Source organism: Meles meles, chromosome 13 (genome assembly GCF_922984935.1).
Source record: "Meles meles chromosome 13, mMelMel3.1 paternal haplotype, whole genome shotgun sequence".
Classification (NCBI taxonomy): domain Eukaryota; kingdom Metazoa; phylum Chordata; class Mammalia; order Carnivora; family Mustelidae; genus Meles; species Meles meles.
Genome location: NC_060078.1, coordinates 72,307,642 through 72,326,884, shown reverse-complemented (window position 1 = coordinate 72,326,884; position 19,243 = coordinate 72,307,642). Strand labels below are relative to the sequence as shown.

General features: G+C 37.8%; 1 protein-coding gene across 1 annotated transcript in view; it reads right to left on the bottom strand.

Annotated features, from left to right (window-relative positions):
* TRUB1 (TruB pseudouridine synthase family member 1) overlaps positions 1-18,931 on the bottom strand; it is a 40,360-nt gene extending 21,429 nt beyond the window's left edge. Inside the window, exons 1-3 of the mRNA XM_046027952.1 lie at positions 18,639-18,931; positions 12,087-12,185; positions 4,567-4,622 (exon numbers count right to left, since the gene is read on the bottom strand). Of these exons, the coding sequence (XP_045883908.1) occupies positions 4,567-4,622; positions 12,087-12,185; positions 18,639-18,924 (441 nt within the window). The 5' untranslated portion in view covers positions 18,925-18,931. The remainder of the gene's footprint in view (positions 1-4,566; positions 4,623-12,086; positions 12,186-18,638) is intronic.
* Between the last annotated feature and the right edge of the window lie 312 nt (positions 18,932-19,243).

The following is a 19,243-nucleotide window of genomic DNA, read 5'->3' as shown; positions in this document are numbered from 1 at the left end:
CTCTTTATAGATCATAAGTGTAAGCCCTTCAAATTTTCAATATAGTACTTATGAAATGGATGCATGTTAATAGAGTGTAAAGACAAGGTACAAATTGGACTAGCCTCTGAAGAAAACGAAAGAAATGCACAAGTCCTAGAGAGCCGGCTTATATTTCACAGGAGCAATATTCAAGTCACACTTCAGAGTAGCCATTGACTGGTTAGCCTCAAAATGCTACTCTATACTTGGGGGAAGGTTATTGTCTTTTGAACACATCCAGGGTGGAGAAGTTTGGATACCCCAATGATAATATCTGTTTAACTGCTGAAGGGATGCAAAGCTGCTTTCTGAAGAAATGCTGGGTTTGTCTAGAGGTACCACTTCAGTTTATCTCCACAGAGATAGGGGAGTAGCCTTACATCTGGAAAATGCTAGTCTTTATATGGCATGAGTGATTTCATAATAGGACATCAACCCTTCCATCTGCTCATGTGGTTTCTAAAGCGCATATAAGTAACTGACTTTAATCAGCAATATAGGACGCTAATAAAGGTAGTACTACAAAATTTCATCACAATCTATTACTTCTAAGTGTATCTGCTTAGTGATTGGCTCAAAGAAAGTATAATTTAGGGAAGCTGGGAGAGGCCATTGCAACCAGCTGGGAGAGGGATATTGCAACCACTGCCTTCTTCTATGTATTTAGAACAAGTTAGGCCAAAGGGACACATTAGCCTAACGTCTCTCAGAATTATCTTACCTAAGTTACATTTTATATAGATCCACTTCTTTATCTGTTGTAAAACGATTTTTGAGAACCACTGTCTGTCATGCAATATCCCTCACAGTTAGAAATTTCTTTCTCACTTTAACACCCAGAGAAACTGTTTCTCCCTAAAGAACAGGCAGGTGATACTTCCTGTTTCTGATGAGTGCCATGTTTTGCCTAGGTTACCAGAAATCATAGATATGAAAAAGAATGAAATTAACTGTACTCAAGATTTCCAAGAGAACTTGCTTAGATGACATAAACGTCAGTGTTTATGGAACATGTAGTTAAAGAGATCCAATAGGCCTGGAACTCAGGAGAGAGATCTGGGGATACACAAAATACTTGGGAATAGTAATATTACTGATCTTTGTATATCATGGATTCCAAATGCATGGGTCCACTTATATGTAATTTTTTATAGTCAGTACTATAAACGCATTTTTTCTTCTTCATGATTTTCTTAATACCACTTTCTTTTCTCGAGCTTACGTTAAGAATACAGTATAAAATTCAAATAACCTATGAAGTATGTGTTAATAATTAACTATGATATCAGTAATGTTTATGATAAACAGGTGACTAGTAAGTTAAATTTTTAGGCAGTCAAAATTATATGGTGTTTTATGACTGTGTAGGGGGTTAGTACTCTTAACCCCTGTGTTTTTCAAGGGTCAACTCTTAACAGTATTTATTGATCAACTTTTTATACACATTATAAATGTAACCCGAAAGAGCATGCAGTGAAAAAAAAAAAAAATGGCTCACGAGAAACATGATCATTGGAAAAGCAAAGAGTACTATAAGAAAGGAAAGGAAGAAGCGAAGAACACAGAGCAGGACCCTTAGATAGTACACTGATCTGAACTGGAAGGAATGCAAGAAAGGAGTTGGGTGGTTGAAATGGTCAATGGTCTTCAAAGAATGGAACCAAATCATCTGATGGCATGAAGAGTTTATTAACAAGGTCAGCACTCTCCCCATTAACTGGCAGTGACTGTATGAAGTGGCATTATGTTGAAATGAATTCTAAGGATGTTTCTTGGTTCAGCAAAAAAGAGTGTTAGGCCATGTTCAAGTAGCAATGTCTTTAATCAGGACTGGATGGTGAGGGAGGGAAGCACTGTGATAAGGTTGTAATGTGAACACTGAATATCCGCCATCCAAGAACAAATAATGCTACTCTTGAGGTAACTCTACCCAAACATACTATAAGATGAATTTTTCTAGTAGCATTGTGATGTCAATAAAATTCATCTGTAAAAGCAGGAAGTGGAGAAAGAGTAAACATAGGTCCAGTAGTAGGTCTAGTAGGTCCATGCCTAGTTTGGAGGCTGTAGGAACCAATTTTTTTTAAGAAGCAAAAATATCAAGAGTTCATTGTACATAAGGTTAAGGCTGTTTAATGACATTTTTGCTTTTTGTTTTTTTTAAGACTTTATTTATTTGAGATAGAGAGACCAACCACATGCATGAACTGGGAGGAGGGGCAGAGGGTAAAGGCGAAGCAGGCTCCCCAAGCCAAAGGCTTAACCGACTGTATCACTCAGGTGCCCCTGAAATTTTTGTTTTTTATATGTGTATATGTATATAGGGTCACAATGTAAAATGAATTTCTTACTATGGGTCTTGGCCAAAAAATTTTGGAGGCAATCTTTAAGATTCCTTCCAGTGCTAAACACAAAATCTAATTTTAAAAAATTCATTAAAAATTTTCAACTACTTTTGGTAAAAATGTAATATCCCACATACTTAAATTTAAATGACTTAATTTTTTTAAACAGATACATATCTAAAATTAAAAGTGTAAGAAAAACAAATAGCTAACAAGATAAAAACGCCTATTTTTGAAATGTGAAGCATTCAAGAACTAGGTTTCTGTAATAAGATGCACCTGGGATTTTCTATTTAGGATACAGTCATCTGAGGATCAGTGATTTCACTGTATGACATTCAGCTTCCCGAGCTGAATACCAAAATGGTTCGTGATAAATAAAGCTTAAACCACAGCCAATGATGTATTTACATTTCTGGTCATATTTCTGGAAATATGCCTGGAATTTATATGTAAAACCTTTCAATAGCGTGTTGTATTTGTGTTTTGGGGAGGAGGGGAGAGGTGAATAATGAATATTCCAATGAATGCAACATCTTTTACCTTGGAGTAAAAGAACAAATCCTTAATGCAAACATATCTTTTTGTTATTATTATAAAAGTAATTGTTCATTGTAAAGATTTTAGAAAATACTAAATAATGTGAAAAAAGAAAATAAAAATCATCCATAATTCTGCATCAATGGAACCACTGTCTGTACTTTGGAAGAAGAAATATTAAAAAGAAACAAATATTAAGCAAATGGCAAAACCCTGTATCAGAGACAAATTCTAAATGCCATGTGTAAGTATTTAAGCACAATGTAAATTTAGCGAAACACGTCAAACTCTGCCATTCTAACACAATTCTTGTATTCTGTGATTTTTCAACACCAACATTTTAAAGATTATGTAGCAAGACACACTGAAATTTTTCCATTTCTATAGTATTAAGATCCTTTCCAACTGAAAGATACAGGTTTCTATTCCAGTTGATAACTAAAATGGGACGTCAAAGACAGTATGTTCTCAAGGGCTTTTTATTTTAAGAAAAACTTACTTAGACCACTGCCACTCAAAGTGTGCTCCATGAGCCAGCACCCGCAATGAGATAAACTCAGAAAAATGAGACTATTTAGAAACTTATTTAGCAATCTGATGTTGCCATAGCATTTAAATTATATTTTACAAAAGTCCTTAGTCTGCAGTAAGGGGAAATTTTTTTTAATGGTCTTTGATCATACACACACATGTACACGTATTTTAAGAAACAATTTAGACAAGTTCACTTTACCAACTATTCATACCCCACTTAGAGGAAGGGTTTCAAAACAAATAAAAAGTTAGTCCAGGAACTTACTGAAATTCTCTACCTAGTGGCTTATTAATCTTCCCTGCATAGGCATTTTCGCTGGTCCTAGCTGTAACTATTAGAATCAGCACCTCACTCCCAATTAGAATTCAGCTATGCTTGTCTCCTTTAGAGCCGCATGAGACCCTAGAGGGGCTCAAATCATTCTTCCTAAGGAAAAACTGAGAGGCCCAGAGATGTTAACACCTTTGACACACTGACCTCTGTACCAAGGCTTCTTCCACCTGCTGTTTCGCAAGAGGGTTCTCACTCACTGCCTGAAGCTATCCAAAGATTTACAGCTCTCCCTGCCCCGGCATAAACCTTCCCCTCTCTCCCCAAGTGCCTCAAAAATGCTTTTCGATTGATTCAGCCAAGGTTACTCTTACAGATGAATGATGTAACTTATTATCCTAAAGAAGCCTCACTTGTATTGGTAAACATTTTGTAACGAGTGAACAGAGCAGGTCTTTTGCTGTAAAAGTGTATGGGTTACAAAATGGTATTGTTTCTTCTTCTTTTTTTTTTAGTGGTATTGTTTCTATAAAAATTCCAAGGTTTAAAAAAAATCTGCCAATAGAATGTATGATCTATAAGTTCTCGTTCATCTAAGAAATATATAGGAAACAATATAATTTTTAAAATGATAAGCACTACAGAGTTTTTGCTTCTATAAATCAATTTGTTGAAGCATTTCCAAGTTATAGTCTCAATATTTTAAATCTCAGCTACCATGACAAACACAATTAATACTTGGGAATAACACCTGTAAATGCAATGTACACAATTTTTAATTGATTAAAATCCAAAACATAGGTCATTAAGAAAAACATTCAAGAGGAAAAAAAAAAAGTATTCCAATTTTCTTACCTTGGACCCTGACAACATACTGGTCAACATTTTTGTTCCCCTTCCAATTCCAACCACTATAAATCAAAGAAAGAAATATTATAACACTCTATTCTGAAAACTAGATTTTTGAAATAACTATATATTTGGGTCATAATTTCCTGGCACATGTAACATAAAGTTGGAAAGAACATATTTAGCATAATTAGAGGGTTGCTATTATTCCAATCAGTTGAACTTATCATGCAACTTAGAAATTCTGAAGAGAGGACGTAAGGGTATGCAAAGGGTAAGGATGTAAAAAGAACTTTTTTTTTCCTCTCCAAGTGTTAAACATGATAGAAACCTCAATCCAGACAATTACATAATGAAAAGTTTTAGAACAATCTCAGAGGACTCATTGGAATTTTATATGTGGATCAGTGAAAAACACATGATACACTTTAACCACAGTATGATAAAGTCTTCTGATAGAGTTCATTATCAAACAAAGCAAATGCCATTATCATAAGTAACGAACCATTTATAAATGATTAGTGTCCAGCAGTATACAATCAAGAAAACAGAAACATAACAGATCAACCAAACACAAAGAAGAATACAAGGTAAAATGCGAGCCTGGACAATATATGTTCACATACATTATGTATTAAGTATAATAATGCCCCACCTATCTCTTCAATTTCGAACATTATTTATCCTTATGACAGCACATTTCACCAGGACAGAAGGATAGAGTTTACAATTATTTCTTCACTTAACAGAAAACAAATTTTTATAAGAATTGAAGTATTTCTCATCAACGGATATAATTTTGTAAAAGAACATAGTATAAACACCACGATTCAGAATTACAAGAAAAAACAAAAAGAAATGATTGACCAGCTAAAAGAATTATCATGAATATTTATAGCAGATATCATTCATTGAGTTTACCATTTATCAAATTCCACTCTAAATGCTTTCCATTCATTAGTTCATTTAATCCTTATAACAACACTAAAAAATAATACAATTATCCCTATTTTATAGGTGAGGAAACTGAAACAGAGACTAAGAACTTTGCGTAACATCTAACAACTAGTATAAGATAGTCAAAACTCAGCCCAGACTAACAGAAGACCCCCTCCCTTCCCTTTTATCCTTCTGCCACCTTCCTATCTAGGCTTTCTTCCCAATGCCATAAGCCTAAATTACCTAAACCACTACCAGCCTGACTGTTCTACAATCTATCCCTTTCTCTTCCGATTCACACCATTTTATAACCATTTCTGATTACCTGTACTGCACACTACAAATCCCCCAAGAATCCTCAATAGGGTCCCAATGCCTACAGTACCAATTCTCTAGTGTTCAAACTCCATCCTTCAAAACTCAGGTCAAATCTCAACCCCAACATAAAATCATCCCAAACGCTCCCTGAGCTTCTATGATAAGAGTCATATTAGCTCAAGACTAAGATAAAAACAATTGTCTGCCTTTAGTGTCCCTATGTCCAGCATCATACTCTTCCATTGATAGCTGCTACTGTCCAGGAAAAAGCTTTATATAGTAATAACAAACATCCAATGCAATTTTTTCCATTCAAGAATCCCCAGTCAATATTTCTGGAGCAGCTACTAAGCACACAGTCCCAAGAACAGTATTTTTAATGTTTTCTGAACATTTCCTGACTTTGAAAGAGTTTATAACCTGATGGGGAAAATAAAATACAGATAAGGGAAACTGCAAGCACACAAAAAAAAAATAGTGCATGAATTAATGAGTGAACAATGCTAAATAGCAATAAGACAGTATGTGAGGAAGAGTCCAAATGAACACAGAATAAATGCTGCAGGAGGTCAAAGAAGGCAGTACTCTAAACTGCTCAAGAGGCCAGATAATGCTTCATTCAAGCATTTCAAACACAGCTTGAGATAGGCCTTAAAGGATGTTCAGAATTTGAACATACAGAAAGGAGAGAAACATGTTCTAAAAAAGGAACACACTGCACAAATTCTGATACAAGAATGAGCACAGTGGGTTTATCAACCAGAGTGTAGGTATCTTAGAACAGGCTGACATGTTTGACTTTATCATGGTTGAAATGCTGATTTTCTCTGCTAGGTCAGTGATCCAAAATGACAGAATTTGAAACAAGAAGGCATTTTAAAGTTATCCGGCTTAACCTTCTCATTCTATATCCAAGAAAACCAAGGCCCGCTGAAGTTAGCTGATCAGTGAAAGTAGAATTCTCGGAAGACTACTGCAAAAGTGGTACGCAGAAAGATTATCTGGAGATGAGGCCTGGCCAACCAGTGGCTGTTCATTCAAAGAACAGTTTACTGGACAGAATTTTTACTCAGCTTTTTCTCATTCAATCTTTCAACATTTTATTCAGTACTTACACAGGCACAGAAGTAAGAAAGACCTGGTTTCAGCCCTTCGTGAGTTAATGTTAGACTAGAATGAAGCTTTGCATTAGCAATATAAAAGAACAAGTGGGCAGGCTATCCACGTAGGAGAGAGCATTTCAGCTAAATCTGGAAAGCTCAGTAGGATTTCTAATACTAAAGAAGAAGACAAAACAGTTTGAAAAGTGGGAAGAACTGGGAAAATGAATGAATAACAAGGTTTGCCAAGCATTGTCTCACAGTGACTACTATCTTTCTTCATCTCCCAAATTTTCTGTGCTCAAATGTCTTTCTGTAAAAAAAATCCACTATCTCCAAACCTATCCAAATGTCCTAGTATTGTATTCACAAATCATATAGTTTTAAATGATGAGAGCCACTTTGGAACAGGCAAGAGTATGACACATATAATTCCAAAGCTTTTGCAGATGAAAGTTTCTATTGCCATTTACCTAATTCTCTAACACCCTTGCAACCATCTTAAAAGACCTGTATCTTTCCACTTCTAGAAATCTATCTTAATAATCCAAAACCAAAAGGAGTTTTATTCATAAAATGTTCCTCACAAAATCTGTCCTACTAATAAAACTCTGCTAAGATGAACGATCACATATAGGGAAATGGTTAAATAATTGTTTGTTTGTTTGTTTCAAATTTTATTTATTTATTTTGACAAAGAGAGATCACAAGTAGGCAGAGTGGCAGGCAGAGAGAGAAGGGGAAGCAGGCTCCCCACTGAGCAGAGAGCCCAAGGAAAGCCTGATCTCAGGACCTTGAGACCATGACCTGAGCTGAAAGGCAGAGGTTAAAGCCTCTGAGCCACCCAGGCACCCCTAAATAATTGTTTTTGACTGATATGACAGAATATTATGTCGCCCTTAAAAATAATGTTCACTTCCCTCTTAGAACTGCTTTTCCTGTACCCCATAAATTTTGGTATGTTGTATTTCCGTTTTCACTTATTTCAAGATATTCTTTGATTTCCCTTTGACCCACTGGTCGTTCAAAGTGTGTTAACGTCTACATAGTTGTGAGTTTTTTAGCTTTCCTACTGTAATTGATTTCTTAGTTTCATACTACTGGGTTGGAGAATATACTTGGCATGATTTCAATACTTTAAATATACACAATTATATTTGTCAATTATTCTTCAATAAAGTTAAAAAAAAGAAAAATCTTTACTGAGAGTTAACATAAATGATATTAAGTTAAATTTTAAAAAAGGATACAAATATACATACAATAAAAAAGCTCAACTTAAAAATTTTGCATAGATATAAAGCTAGGAGAAAATATAGCAAAAATGTCGGTGATTATTGCTGAAAGTGGAAAATAATTTTTACCTCTTTTTTTTCATATTTTCTAATGTTTTTCAGTAATTTTATAAACTCTGAAGTTAAAAAAATAGTAATTTTTTTTTAAGGAGTTTACTTATTTGTCACAGAGAGAGCACAAGCAGGGCTAGTGGCAAGCAGGCTCCCTACTGAGCTACTGAGCAAGGACAGGTTCCCAAGACCCTGGGATCATGACCTGAACTGAAGGCAGACATTTAACTTACTGAGCCACCCAGACGCTCCCCAAAATAATAATTTTTAAAATGATAGAAACTGAGATTCCATTTCAGGTGATTTATAATAAATGGATGTATTTGTTTCCTATTGCTGCTGTAACAAATTACCAATTTAGTAGTTTAACAAACTCATTATCCTACAGTTCTGGAGAGCAGAAGTCTGAAATGAGTTTTACTAAGCTAAAAATCAGGGTATCTACGTGGCTGCAGTCTTTTCTGAAGGCCCTATGGAAGAATCTCTCTAGAGCCTTTCTATAGGAGGTTCCTTGCCTTTTCTAACACCTAGGGCTGGGGGCCGACATTCCTTGGCTCAGGGACTTACTTCCTCATTCAAAGCCAGTAATTACATCACTCCAACCACTGCATCCACACCCACATCTCTCCCTTCTGGCTCCTCTTCCACCTTTAAAGACCCATGTGATTACACTGGATCCACCTGCATATTCCAAGATAATCTCTTTAGCAGTTCATTAGCAACCTCAATTCCCCCTTGTGATAGAACTTAACATAGATTGTGACAGAACATTCTTAGATTCTGGAGGTTAGACACAGGCATATTTAAGGGGCCATTATTCCTCTTACCACAGGATTTTTAAGAATCTTGAAAGTCCTCTTTATAGAATTATATGTCATATATATTACATATAATATAGGTTAATAGAATTATAAACCCAAATTTCAGATTATATCTTACATTATAAACTAAATTCTTAAATCTGTACCATTAACATTACAAAGGAAAAAAAAGCCCAGCAAAAATGGTCTACATGTTGAAAGTAAAAGTGTGTTTTTTCACACAGGTCCAGTTTTACTGAAAAAAAAAAAAAAGGCCTTTATAAAGCACTTGACGGAGTATAGCATATATCCATAGGTTATAGATATTTCATATATTTCATATGATATTAAATCTACTGAAAATTATGATAGATGTTACTTACCCCTTTCAAGAGATTAAACGGAGATTCAGAGAGGTTACGGATTTCTCCCAGGCTGTGTTTACTCAGTAAGTAAAGCAGCTAGTTCACAAATTCATGATGATTAGAACCAGTGTTTACTCCACCACACAACAAAAACCAACTTCTAAGTCTCCAGAATTACTAATTTAAACAATGAATACCCTTTATTCTGTGACTAAATGCCTACTTTTTAAAATTTTTTACTTTATTCCTCATTGGGAAATACAGGTATTAGAATAAAATTAATCAATTTGATACATGCATGGATTATATCATCATAAAAGTTCCTGGGTGATCAAATATAAATTAAGCCTCCAAATAGGAAATTATTTCCAATACAATTTCTTTCATTCATACAAATCTTAGTGAAATGCCAGCCTTTCATAATATTAAAATGGAAATTTCAACAAGATCCCTTAGCTTTAGGGTGAAAAATAAACTTATTTATTCACTGCCTTGAATATCACTATTTTCTGCATACCAATGAGTAAAAACCACCAGAAACTAATACAATTGGTCTATTCATAAATAAACAGCAGACTTTATCCTGTCTCTTCTCATATTTTAAGTGCTGTGCCTTGGAAAACAGTAGAACAGAATGGTTACAACGAATAGCCTTCAACTCGAGGAGTGCTGAACTGCTAAAAACTGTGAAGTCACTTTTAGGACCAGCGGCAAAGAACACTGCGACTGCTAGGTAAACCTGCAATGGGTGTAGCAGGAGAGCAGGAGGCCCAAGTATTTGCCATGCCAGGTTAGGGCAGAAGCTTTGGAACTGAGCAGATCTGGCTCAGAATCCTGACTCTGCCACAAACTATGACAATGCACTCTCTCTCTCCGGCTCTTCATTTCTTCTTCTGTAAAATGAGGAATCATAACACCTACCTTACGGGGACGAAAGTATATAACTTACATATGCCCCAAGCTGAAGACTTCACACATAGTACACTGCTCATTAAATCTACTGGAAATTATGATAGATGTTACTTACCCCTTTCAAGAGATTAAACAAATGGAGATTCAGAGAGGTTACGGACTATCATTAGTTACAGTAAGAAACAGTAACTTCAAGTGGTCAGAATTTGCCCATTCAAGTTCTCTAACTCAGGAAAATGAATTTCCTCGTGTTTTTTTAAATCTACTTAAACCCTCAGTAAAGGTATTTTTCCAAATGAATTAAATAAAAACTGTAATTTTTTAAAAATGCAAAATCATATATTGTTTCTAACTTTCTTAAAAAATGGAATTTTCTTCACCTAAACTTTATCCTTTTCTTCTAAATAAGCATTCATTTCCTTTGGATAGCTTAGATCAGGTTTGTTGTTTGTACCTAATTTTTTGGCTCTAATAAAATGGACTGGACACTATAGCACAGTATTTTATAAACTGTGAATCACAACCCATTAGTGCATCATGAAATCAAGTTAGTGGATTATTAACATTTAAAAGGAAAATGAAATAGAATAAAATACAAAACACCAGACCATGTAAAAAAGTAAGTATTGCCCTACAGAACTCTGTTTCTAAGATGTGGAGACAGGAATCCCAACAGACGTACACGATGGATAGAGTTATACCGAAAGTTTGTAAAACATACTCTAGCCTGTGGACACACACTTTAGCAGTCTGTAAACTTTAGAACCTCTACCAGAGGCATAAAAAAAAGAGTAAAAAGGGAAAGGGATAAGTGATTTTTCTCCTGTCAATCAATTCCACCAATCTGCCTCCATAAGCAATAATGCTCACTATATCTCCAAAAGAAAGTGTGACTTCCTCTCAGGAACCATAAGCCCCACGTTCTCAAAAGAGCTGACCCTCAGAGATGAAATCTGAGATAAGCGGGGAAAAAAAAAAAAAAAGCCAAATACTTTGTCAGAATCCCCAGCACCACACACCACACTGGAAGATTCATACATGGCTAAGACTCACTACAGTGACATGGTACCATTATACTGTAGGATCAAAAAGGGAAAAAGACACTGGAGAAATCCACACACAGGTCTCCTTATTCTCTCTTCCTCCTGTGACAGAGGACCCTTGAGCATGCTCCTTTCTCCAACATATAAAAAGTGCGTGTAATGTTCCTACTTGGGAAAGCCTATTAGAAACTCAGAACCCAAAGTTCTTAATTGGGGAGAAAGAGGACAGTTACCCAGACACACCTGCACAAGTAGTAGGACAAAATTCCAGACTCCTAAAAGGAAAGCAGGTGTTCGGCACACACCACACTGTTCACACCAAAAGCTGAGGCACACAGCAAGCCACCCTTACTGGATAGGAAAGGTGGGAACACTCTCAAAATCCAAGTTCCCAGATGCCTGCCAAGGGCAAGACTTGCAAGCAGGCCTTTCAAAACATAGCAATTTCAGGCCCGCTAAGTTAACGCTTGCTTCACAGATACAAATCCTGTCTCAAAGTCCCATCCACACACAAAAGTGGCTATTTCTAATAGCTTTTTATACCTTGTACCGTTTAAGGGCTTCTTTAGAAAATGGCACTATAAATCCAGTAGATCTGAAATAATCCAAAAGACTGAAAATGGCATGGCTTTATCTGTTCTCAATCAGTATTTCTTTCTATAATAAGTGGTAGTTACATCAAACTTCCATTTGTATCTCTTACCCAGAACTCCTCGGGCTGCACTGTCTAGCGTGCCTCCATGTCCAATTTTCAAAGTTTGCTTTTTCCTTTTGGTCCATTCTGGAGAAGGCATTCCAGCTTCTATGAGAGTAATTGGATAAGAAATGGCAATTAGCAAGACAAACGAAGTAAGAGTTCCATAAATATGGGGGAAAGATGGATGGAGTGCCCAAAACAAAAAGGATTGTACAAACTTAATAGATTGAGATGATAACACTATTAGCAAAGAACAGACTTAAAAATGTACAGACACTCCATAAATTACGAAGAAATAGTATTACAAAATTAGTTGTGCAGAAACTAGAATTCACTTTCTAGAAATTTTTTTTTAATGTGAGCAAATATCCAGGCTAACCCTGAAAACCATAGTAAATTCCCAGTAGTGGGCACTTAAATGATGAAAAGAAGTCAGTTTTTGTATAGGCAGGTGGTTTTACAAGTTCTTGATTTCATCTCTCATTCTCTCATTTCCTGGCATTCTTTGCTGGTACCCCCAGCTACCTAATGTCGGGAGTGCCTTTCAAAGGGCTACTTCTAAGAACACGAAGTTCCCAAATTATCTATTTTTGTTGCCCTTCTCTCCAAATCAAAACCTTCAATTCCTTCAAGAAGCTAATCTTAACAAAAGGTTATGTGGGCCCAAAACTGCTAGAGCTCATACAGGAATTCAGTAAAGTGGCGGTCTATAAAATCAGTGCACAGAAATCATTTGCATTTCTATATACCAACAAGAAGACAGAAGAGAAATTAAGGAGTCAATCCCATTTACAACTGCATCCAAAACCATAAGATACCTAGGAATAAACCTAACCAAAGAGACAATCTGTACTCAGAAAACTACAAAGTACTCATGAAAAAACAGAGGAAGACACAAAGAAATGGAAAAACGTTCCATGCTCATGGATTGGAAGAATAAATATTGTGAAAATGTCTATGCTACCTAAAGCAATCTACACATTTAATGCAATCCCTATCAAAATACCATCAACTTTTTCACAGAAATAGAACAAATAATCCTAAAATTTGTATGGAACCAGAAAAGACCCCGAATAGTCAGAGGAATGTTGAAAAGAAAAGAGAGCTAGAGGCATCATAATCCCAGACTTCAAACACTACTACAAAGCTGTCATCATCAAGACAGTATGGTACTGGCACAAAAACAGACACATAGATCAATGGAATGGAATAGAGAGCCCAGAAATAGACCCTCAACTCTATGGTCAACTAATCTTCAACAAAGCAGGAAGGAACGTCCAATGGAAAAAAGACAGCCTCTTCAACAAATAGTGCTGGGAAAATTGGACAGCCACATGCAGAAAAATGAAATTGGACCATTTCCTTACACCACACACGAAAATAGACTCAAATGGATGAAGGACCTCAATGTGAGAAAGGAATCCATCAAAATCCTTGAGGAAAAAAAAAAAAATCCTTGAGGAGAACACAGGCAGCAACCTCTTTGACCTCAGCCACAGCAACTTCTTCCTAGGAACATCTCCAAAGGCAAGGAAGCAAGGGCAAAAATGAACTATTGGGACTTCATCAAGATCAAAAGCTTTCGCACAGCAAAGGAAACAGTTAACAAAACCGAAAGACAACTGACAGAATGGGAGAAGGTATTTGCAAACGACATATCAGATAAAGGGCTAGTATCCAAAATCTATGAAGAGCTTAGCAAACTCAACACCCAAAGCACAAATCCAATCAAGAAATGGGCAGAGGATATGAACAGGCATTTCGGCAAAGACATCCAGATGGCCAACAGACACATGAAAAAGTGCTCCACATCACTCGGCATCAGGGAAATACAAATCAAAACCACAATGAGATATCACCTCACACCAGTCAGAATGGCTAAAATTAACAAGTCAGGGAATGACAGATGCTGGCGAGGATTCAGAGAAGGGGGAACTCTCCTATATTGTTGGTGGGAATCCAAGCTGGTGCAACCACTGTGGCAAACAGCATGAGGTTCCTCAAAAAGCTGAAAATAGAGCTACCCTATGACCCAGAGATTGCACTACTGGGTATATACCCTAAAGATACAAACGTGGTGCTCCAAAGGGGTACGTGCACCCGAATGTTTATAGCAGCAATGTCCACAATAGCCAAACTATGGAAAGAACCTAGATGTCCATCAAAGATGAATGGATAAAGAAGATGTAGTATATGTATACAATGGAATACTATGCAGCCATCAAAAGAAATGAAATCTTGCCATTTGCGATGATGTGGATGGAACTAGAGGGTATTATGCTTAGCGAAATAAGTCAATCGGAGAAAGACAACTATCATATGATCTCTATCTGATAGACCTCTATCTATCATATGACAACTATCATATGATATGAGGAAGTGGAGATGCAACGTGGGGGTTTGGGGGGTAGGAAAAGAAAAAATGAAAGAAGATGGGATCAGGAGGGAGACAAACCATAAAAGAATCAATCTCACAAAACAGGCAAAGGGTTGCTGGGGGGAGGGGGGTCGGAAGAGGGTGATGGGGTTATGGACATTGGGGAGGGTATGTGCTATGGTGAGTGCTGTGAAATGTGTAAACCTGGCGATTCACAGACCTGTACCCGTGGGTAAAAAATACATTATATGTTTATAAAAAAATTAAAAAATTAAAGAAAAATAGCTTTTGCACAGCAAAGGAAACAGTCGACAAAACCAAATGAAAACCTTAAGAATGGGAGAAGATATTTGCAAATGACCTATCAGACAAAGGGCTAGTATCTAAAATCTATAAAGGACTGATCAAACTCAACACCCAAATAATCCAATCAAGAAATGGGCAGAAGACATGAACAGACATTTCTGCAAAGACATCCAAATGGCTAACAGACACATGAAAAAGTGCTCAACATCACATGGCATCAGGGAAATACAAATCAAAACCACAGTGAGACATCAACTCACACCAGTCAGGATGGCTAAAATTAACAAGTCAGGAAATGACAGATAAATGTTGGTGAGGATGTGGAAAAAGACAAGCCCTCCTACACAGTTGGTGGGAATGCAAGCTGGTGCAGCCACTCTGGGAAACAGCATGGGGGTTCCTCAAAAGTTGAAAATAGAGCTACCCTATGACCTAGCAATTGCACTACTGGGTATTTACCCCAAAGATACAAATGTAGTGATCTGAAGGGGCATGTGCACTCCTATGTTTACAGCAGCAACGCCCACAATAGCTGAACTATGGAAAGAGCCTAGATGTCTATCAACAATGAATGGATAAAGATGTGGTATATATATATACCTATACACATACACACACACACACACACACACACACACACACATACACACAGGAATATTATGCAGCCATCAAAAATGAAATCTTGCCATCTGCAATGACACGAATAGAACTAGAGGGTTTATGCTAAGCGAAATAAGTCAATCAGAGAAAGATAATTATCATGATCTCACTGATGTGTGCAGTTTGAGAAACAAGGCAGAGGATCATAGGGGAAGAGAGGAAAAAAAATGAAACAATATGAAACCAGAGAGGGAAACAAACCATAAGAGACTCTTAATCTTGGGAAACAAACTGAGGGTTGCTGGAGTGGAGGCAGAGGAGTGGGTTGGCTGGGTGATGGACATTGGGGAGAGTATGTGCTATGGTGAGCACTGTGAATTGTGTAAGACTGATGAATCACAGACCTGTACCCCTGAAACAAATAATAAATTATATAGTAATTTAAAAAAGTGGGGGGGGGGATTATATGGGAAGTAGGTACCAGTTAAATTGTCTCAAACTCTGAAGCATTTAGATTTAAAAAAAGAAAACGTCAACCTGGGCCATCTCATCTTCCTATTATAAAGATAAATTGAAATAATGTTATCTGAAAGTGCTTTGGAAACTACATGGCACTCTGACAATAAGTTATTATTATTACTATCATTATTATTGTTATATATATATACACACAGACAGAATATTGGCTACTGAACTTCAAATGAGAAAGGAAAGAACAGTCGTATTGATCTACATCTCCCAAACCCATCAAACTTCCCTTATAACCACTGACATGGTGAAGATAAAAAACAGAGCAAAAGAAACGAAAGAGAGGACAGAGAAAAGAAGAGAAGGAAAGCAGAGCAATAATGGAGAAGCCAGAATAGATGTCCAAAATGACGTGCTGGGTTGCCTGGCCTGACTGCATAATTACAGAACACCATCTGTCTGGAACACAGTCCTCATGGCACTCTCTGATTACATCACGGTGCGTGGAAGAGCCTGCTTTACACAAACCCATAAGAACAGGCCCAGGCTTCAAACCTTTCACCTTTCACTTGTAATTCATTATGGACCTCTCATCTATAAATCTATAGAAAACTTCTCGAGAACTCTCTGTATTTTTCAACTTGACCCTCTTTAGAATATGAAGGCCCACAAACCTGCTTCTTTCCTTTGTGTCCAAATTTACCTCTTTCAAGTTCGCAAACACACCACATCTACTACATTGGAATTTGGTTCATCCGATTAGTAACATTTATGGAAGAGTCTCTCTTAAGGTCTTTTCTAGCTATAAAATTCTGATGTTTTGGGCCTTGAAGGATTCAGACAGACAAAGAAGAGCAAGGATTTCAGTATAACATGAGTCAATACAGGGAAAGGCCAGAAGTGTAAATAGAGGCTATGGCCATTAACGGTGGCCTAAATCAGTGGGTATCAAACCTGGCCGGCAACAGAACATGCTTCCTTGAAATTTGTACCTTTTAGAACCTTCCCAGGTAGCCTGGTCTAGCTAACAGAAATATAGAATAGACCAATCAAAGCAATACAGAAATGGAGTAATGAGAATATCTATATCTGAGTGAGGGGCTTCTAGAAGGTAGCCTAGCAAGCCTTGAAACAATGTTTTAACTAAGTTTCAACAAGAAACTTCAGCTCTTGGACTCTTGGAGGCAGATTAACCAGAAGGCCAGGATATGGCTTTGATTCCATCAGAAACCTGTCTCAGAGGAAGAATGGTAATCATTGCCTTGAGAATCAAAAAAACCATGGTTTAGCTAATAAATCAGGCCCAATAAAAGCAATTGTGTGTAGGAAACAACTACGCACAAATGACACCACGAGGCTTGTTCTTAACGCAATTCCTTCCTTCAACATTACTATATGACCCATTCTTACAGGTAACAAAGTATAAGGGAAGTATAAAAAAAGAATGAGTAGATATAACACTGGGATTAAACATCTACGAGAGTGTACCTATTGCCATTAAACATTTGAATCCATATTGTGTCAATTTTAATTAACGAATTCCCGCCAGAATAATTTGTTTTTGCATTTAAAAAAAAAGTATAATAAAGTTTGCCAAGACACACTAAACAATGTTAAAAAGAAAGTTCCTGCAGCACCTGGGTGGCTCAGTCAGTTAAGCAACTCACTCCTGATTTGGACTCAGGTCATGATCTCAGGGTTATATAATCAAGCCCCCCTCTTTGGGCTCCATGCTCAAGGGGTAGTCTGCTTGAGAGTCTCTCCCTCTCCTTCTGCCTCTTCACCCTGCCTGTGGGCACTCTCTCACTCTAAACTAAATAAATCTTAAAAAGAAGAAGGGTGAGGGGGAGGAAAAAAGTTCCTGTACTGTTTTTTTAATGGAAAGCCAGGGCAGGGTCAAATTCAGGAGAGCCCTGAATACACAGCTAAATAGTTTTATCATCGAAGTCTGCAGAAATGTCTATGCTATGAGCTCAGTTAAGAGAAAAGACAGGATTTTTCATCTTCCCATCTCTATAAACCACATCAGGCTTATTGTAGGTGTCCAATAAATCTAAGGTTCCTTGATGTCACTGTCTGAAATAATCTACTGGGCAGATGAACTGAGATATCCTCCAGGCTCTTCTAATATGCTCCCAGTGTACATAAAGAAACAAAAGAGAATGCTCTTAAATTATACTTAGTGTTCCTCAAAATGTCATCCTAAGGCCACTTACACCAGAACCACCTGGAGGAATAGTTTAAAAATGGTTTCCAAAAAAATACCTCAGAACCTCAAAATCACAATCTCTGGGAGGGCAGAGATCCGGAATCTGTATTTGCACAAGGGACTCTAAATAATTCCTATGCCCACTCTGTGAAAACCACGGCATTAAAGTCTTGGTTAATTAAGTAATATCTGCATCTCCAAACTATTTTTAAGACTTCAACTTTGGGGGTAGAGAGCCAGTACGTCCTTTAGGAGGGGTTTATCAACGTTAGCCAAACAAAAGTCTCCTGGGCGACCAAATTACAGAATATTAGTTTGTCTGCCCAAGGGAAGGGGTTTATTTGTGTCAGTGTGGGGGTTTTGTGTTTTGTTCTTCCCCGGAGAAGAAAACTGTCAACTAGGCTACAGGAGTTCACGTCAGGGCAAGTCCAAGCCCGAGATGCCCCAGATTTCTGTCCAGAGCTAATTCAGGGGTCATCCTCTCGCTCCCCTCCTTTTACTTCTCGAGCCACGGGCGCGCAAAAAAGCCCATTGGCTCTCTGCGGCTTCCGCTCTCGCGGCGACCGCCTCATTCTGGTCCCCACCCGGGCTGCAGTACCTGCTAGCAGCTTCTCCTTCAGCCGATTCAGCAGCTCGGCTGAAGTGGGCCCTTTGGGCTTGTGCACGGCGAACACGCCGCTCAGGGACAGCAGCTTAGTAGCCAAAGCGGCCTTGGAGACCCTGGCTTCAGATCCGGTTCTGGCAGCGGCTGCAACGGCCGCAGCTGCAGCCGTCGCTGGCGGGGTGGCGGCCGTTGCTGCGGCTGTTCCTGCAGTTTCAGGGACCAGGGATCTGTCTGTTTCCAAAGACGACGACGATACCACCGCCGCCTCCGCTGCTGCCATACTTTTGCAGCCCGGACCGATTTTGTATCTGGAGTCGCACTCTAATGACGCAACAGGAGAGCGCCCGGCGTCCCTCCATCTTTCCCATACTTCGAAGTCGGGCTGGCGGTGGCAAGGGCGTTTGGGAGTCGTAGTTCATGGCCTTCTGCTGTAGGCTGAGATGGCTGTACCTTCTGGGGGCTGTGATAAATTAGTGTTTCTTCTGTAATCCTGTCTGCCTCTTAGGTCGGGTTAGTTCGGTACTGCAGGTGTAATTTGGAATTCCAGTCCTAAACTGCTGAACCCGAACAAGAAATCTGTGTATATATTAGACGGGCAA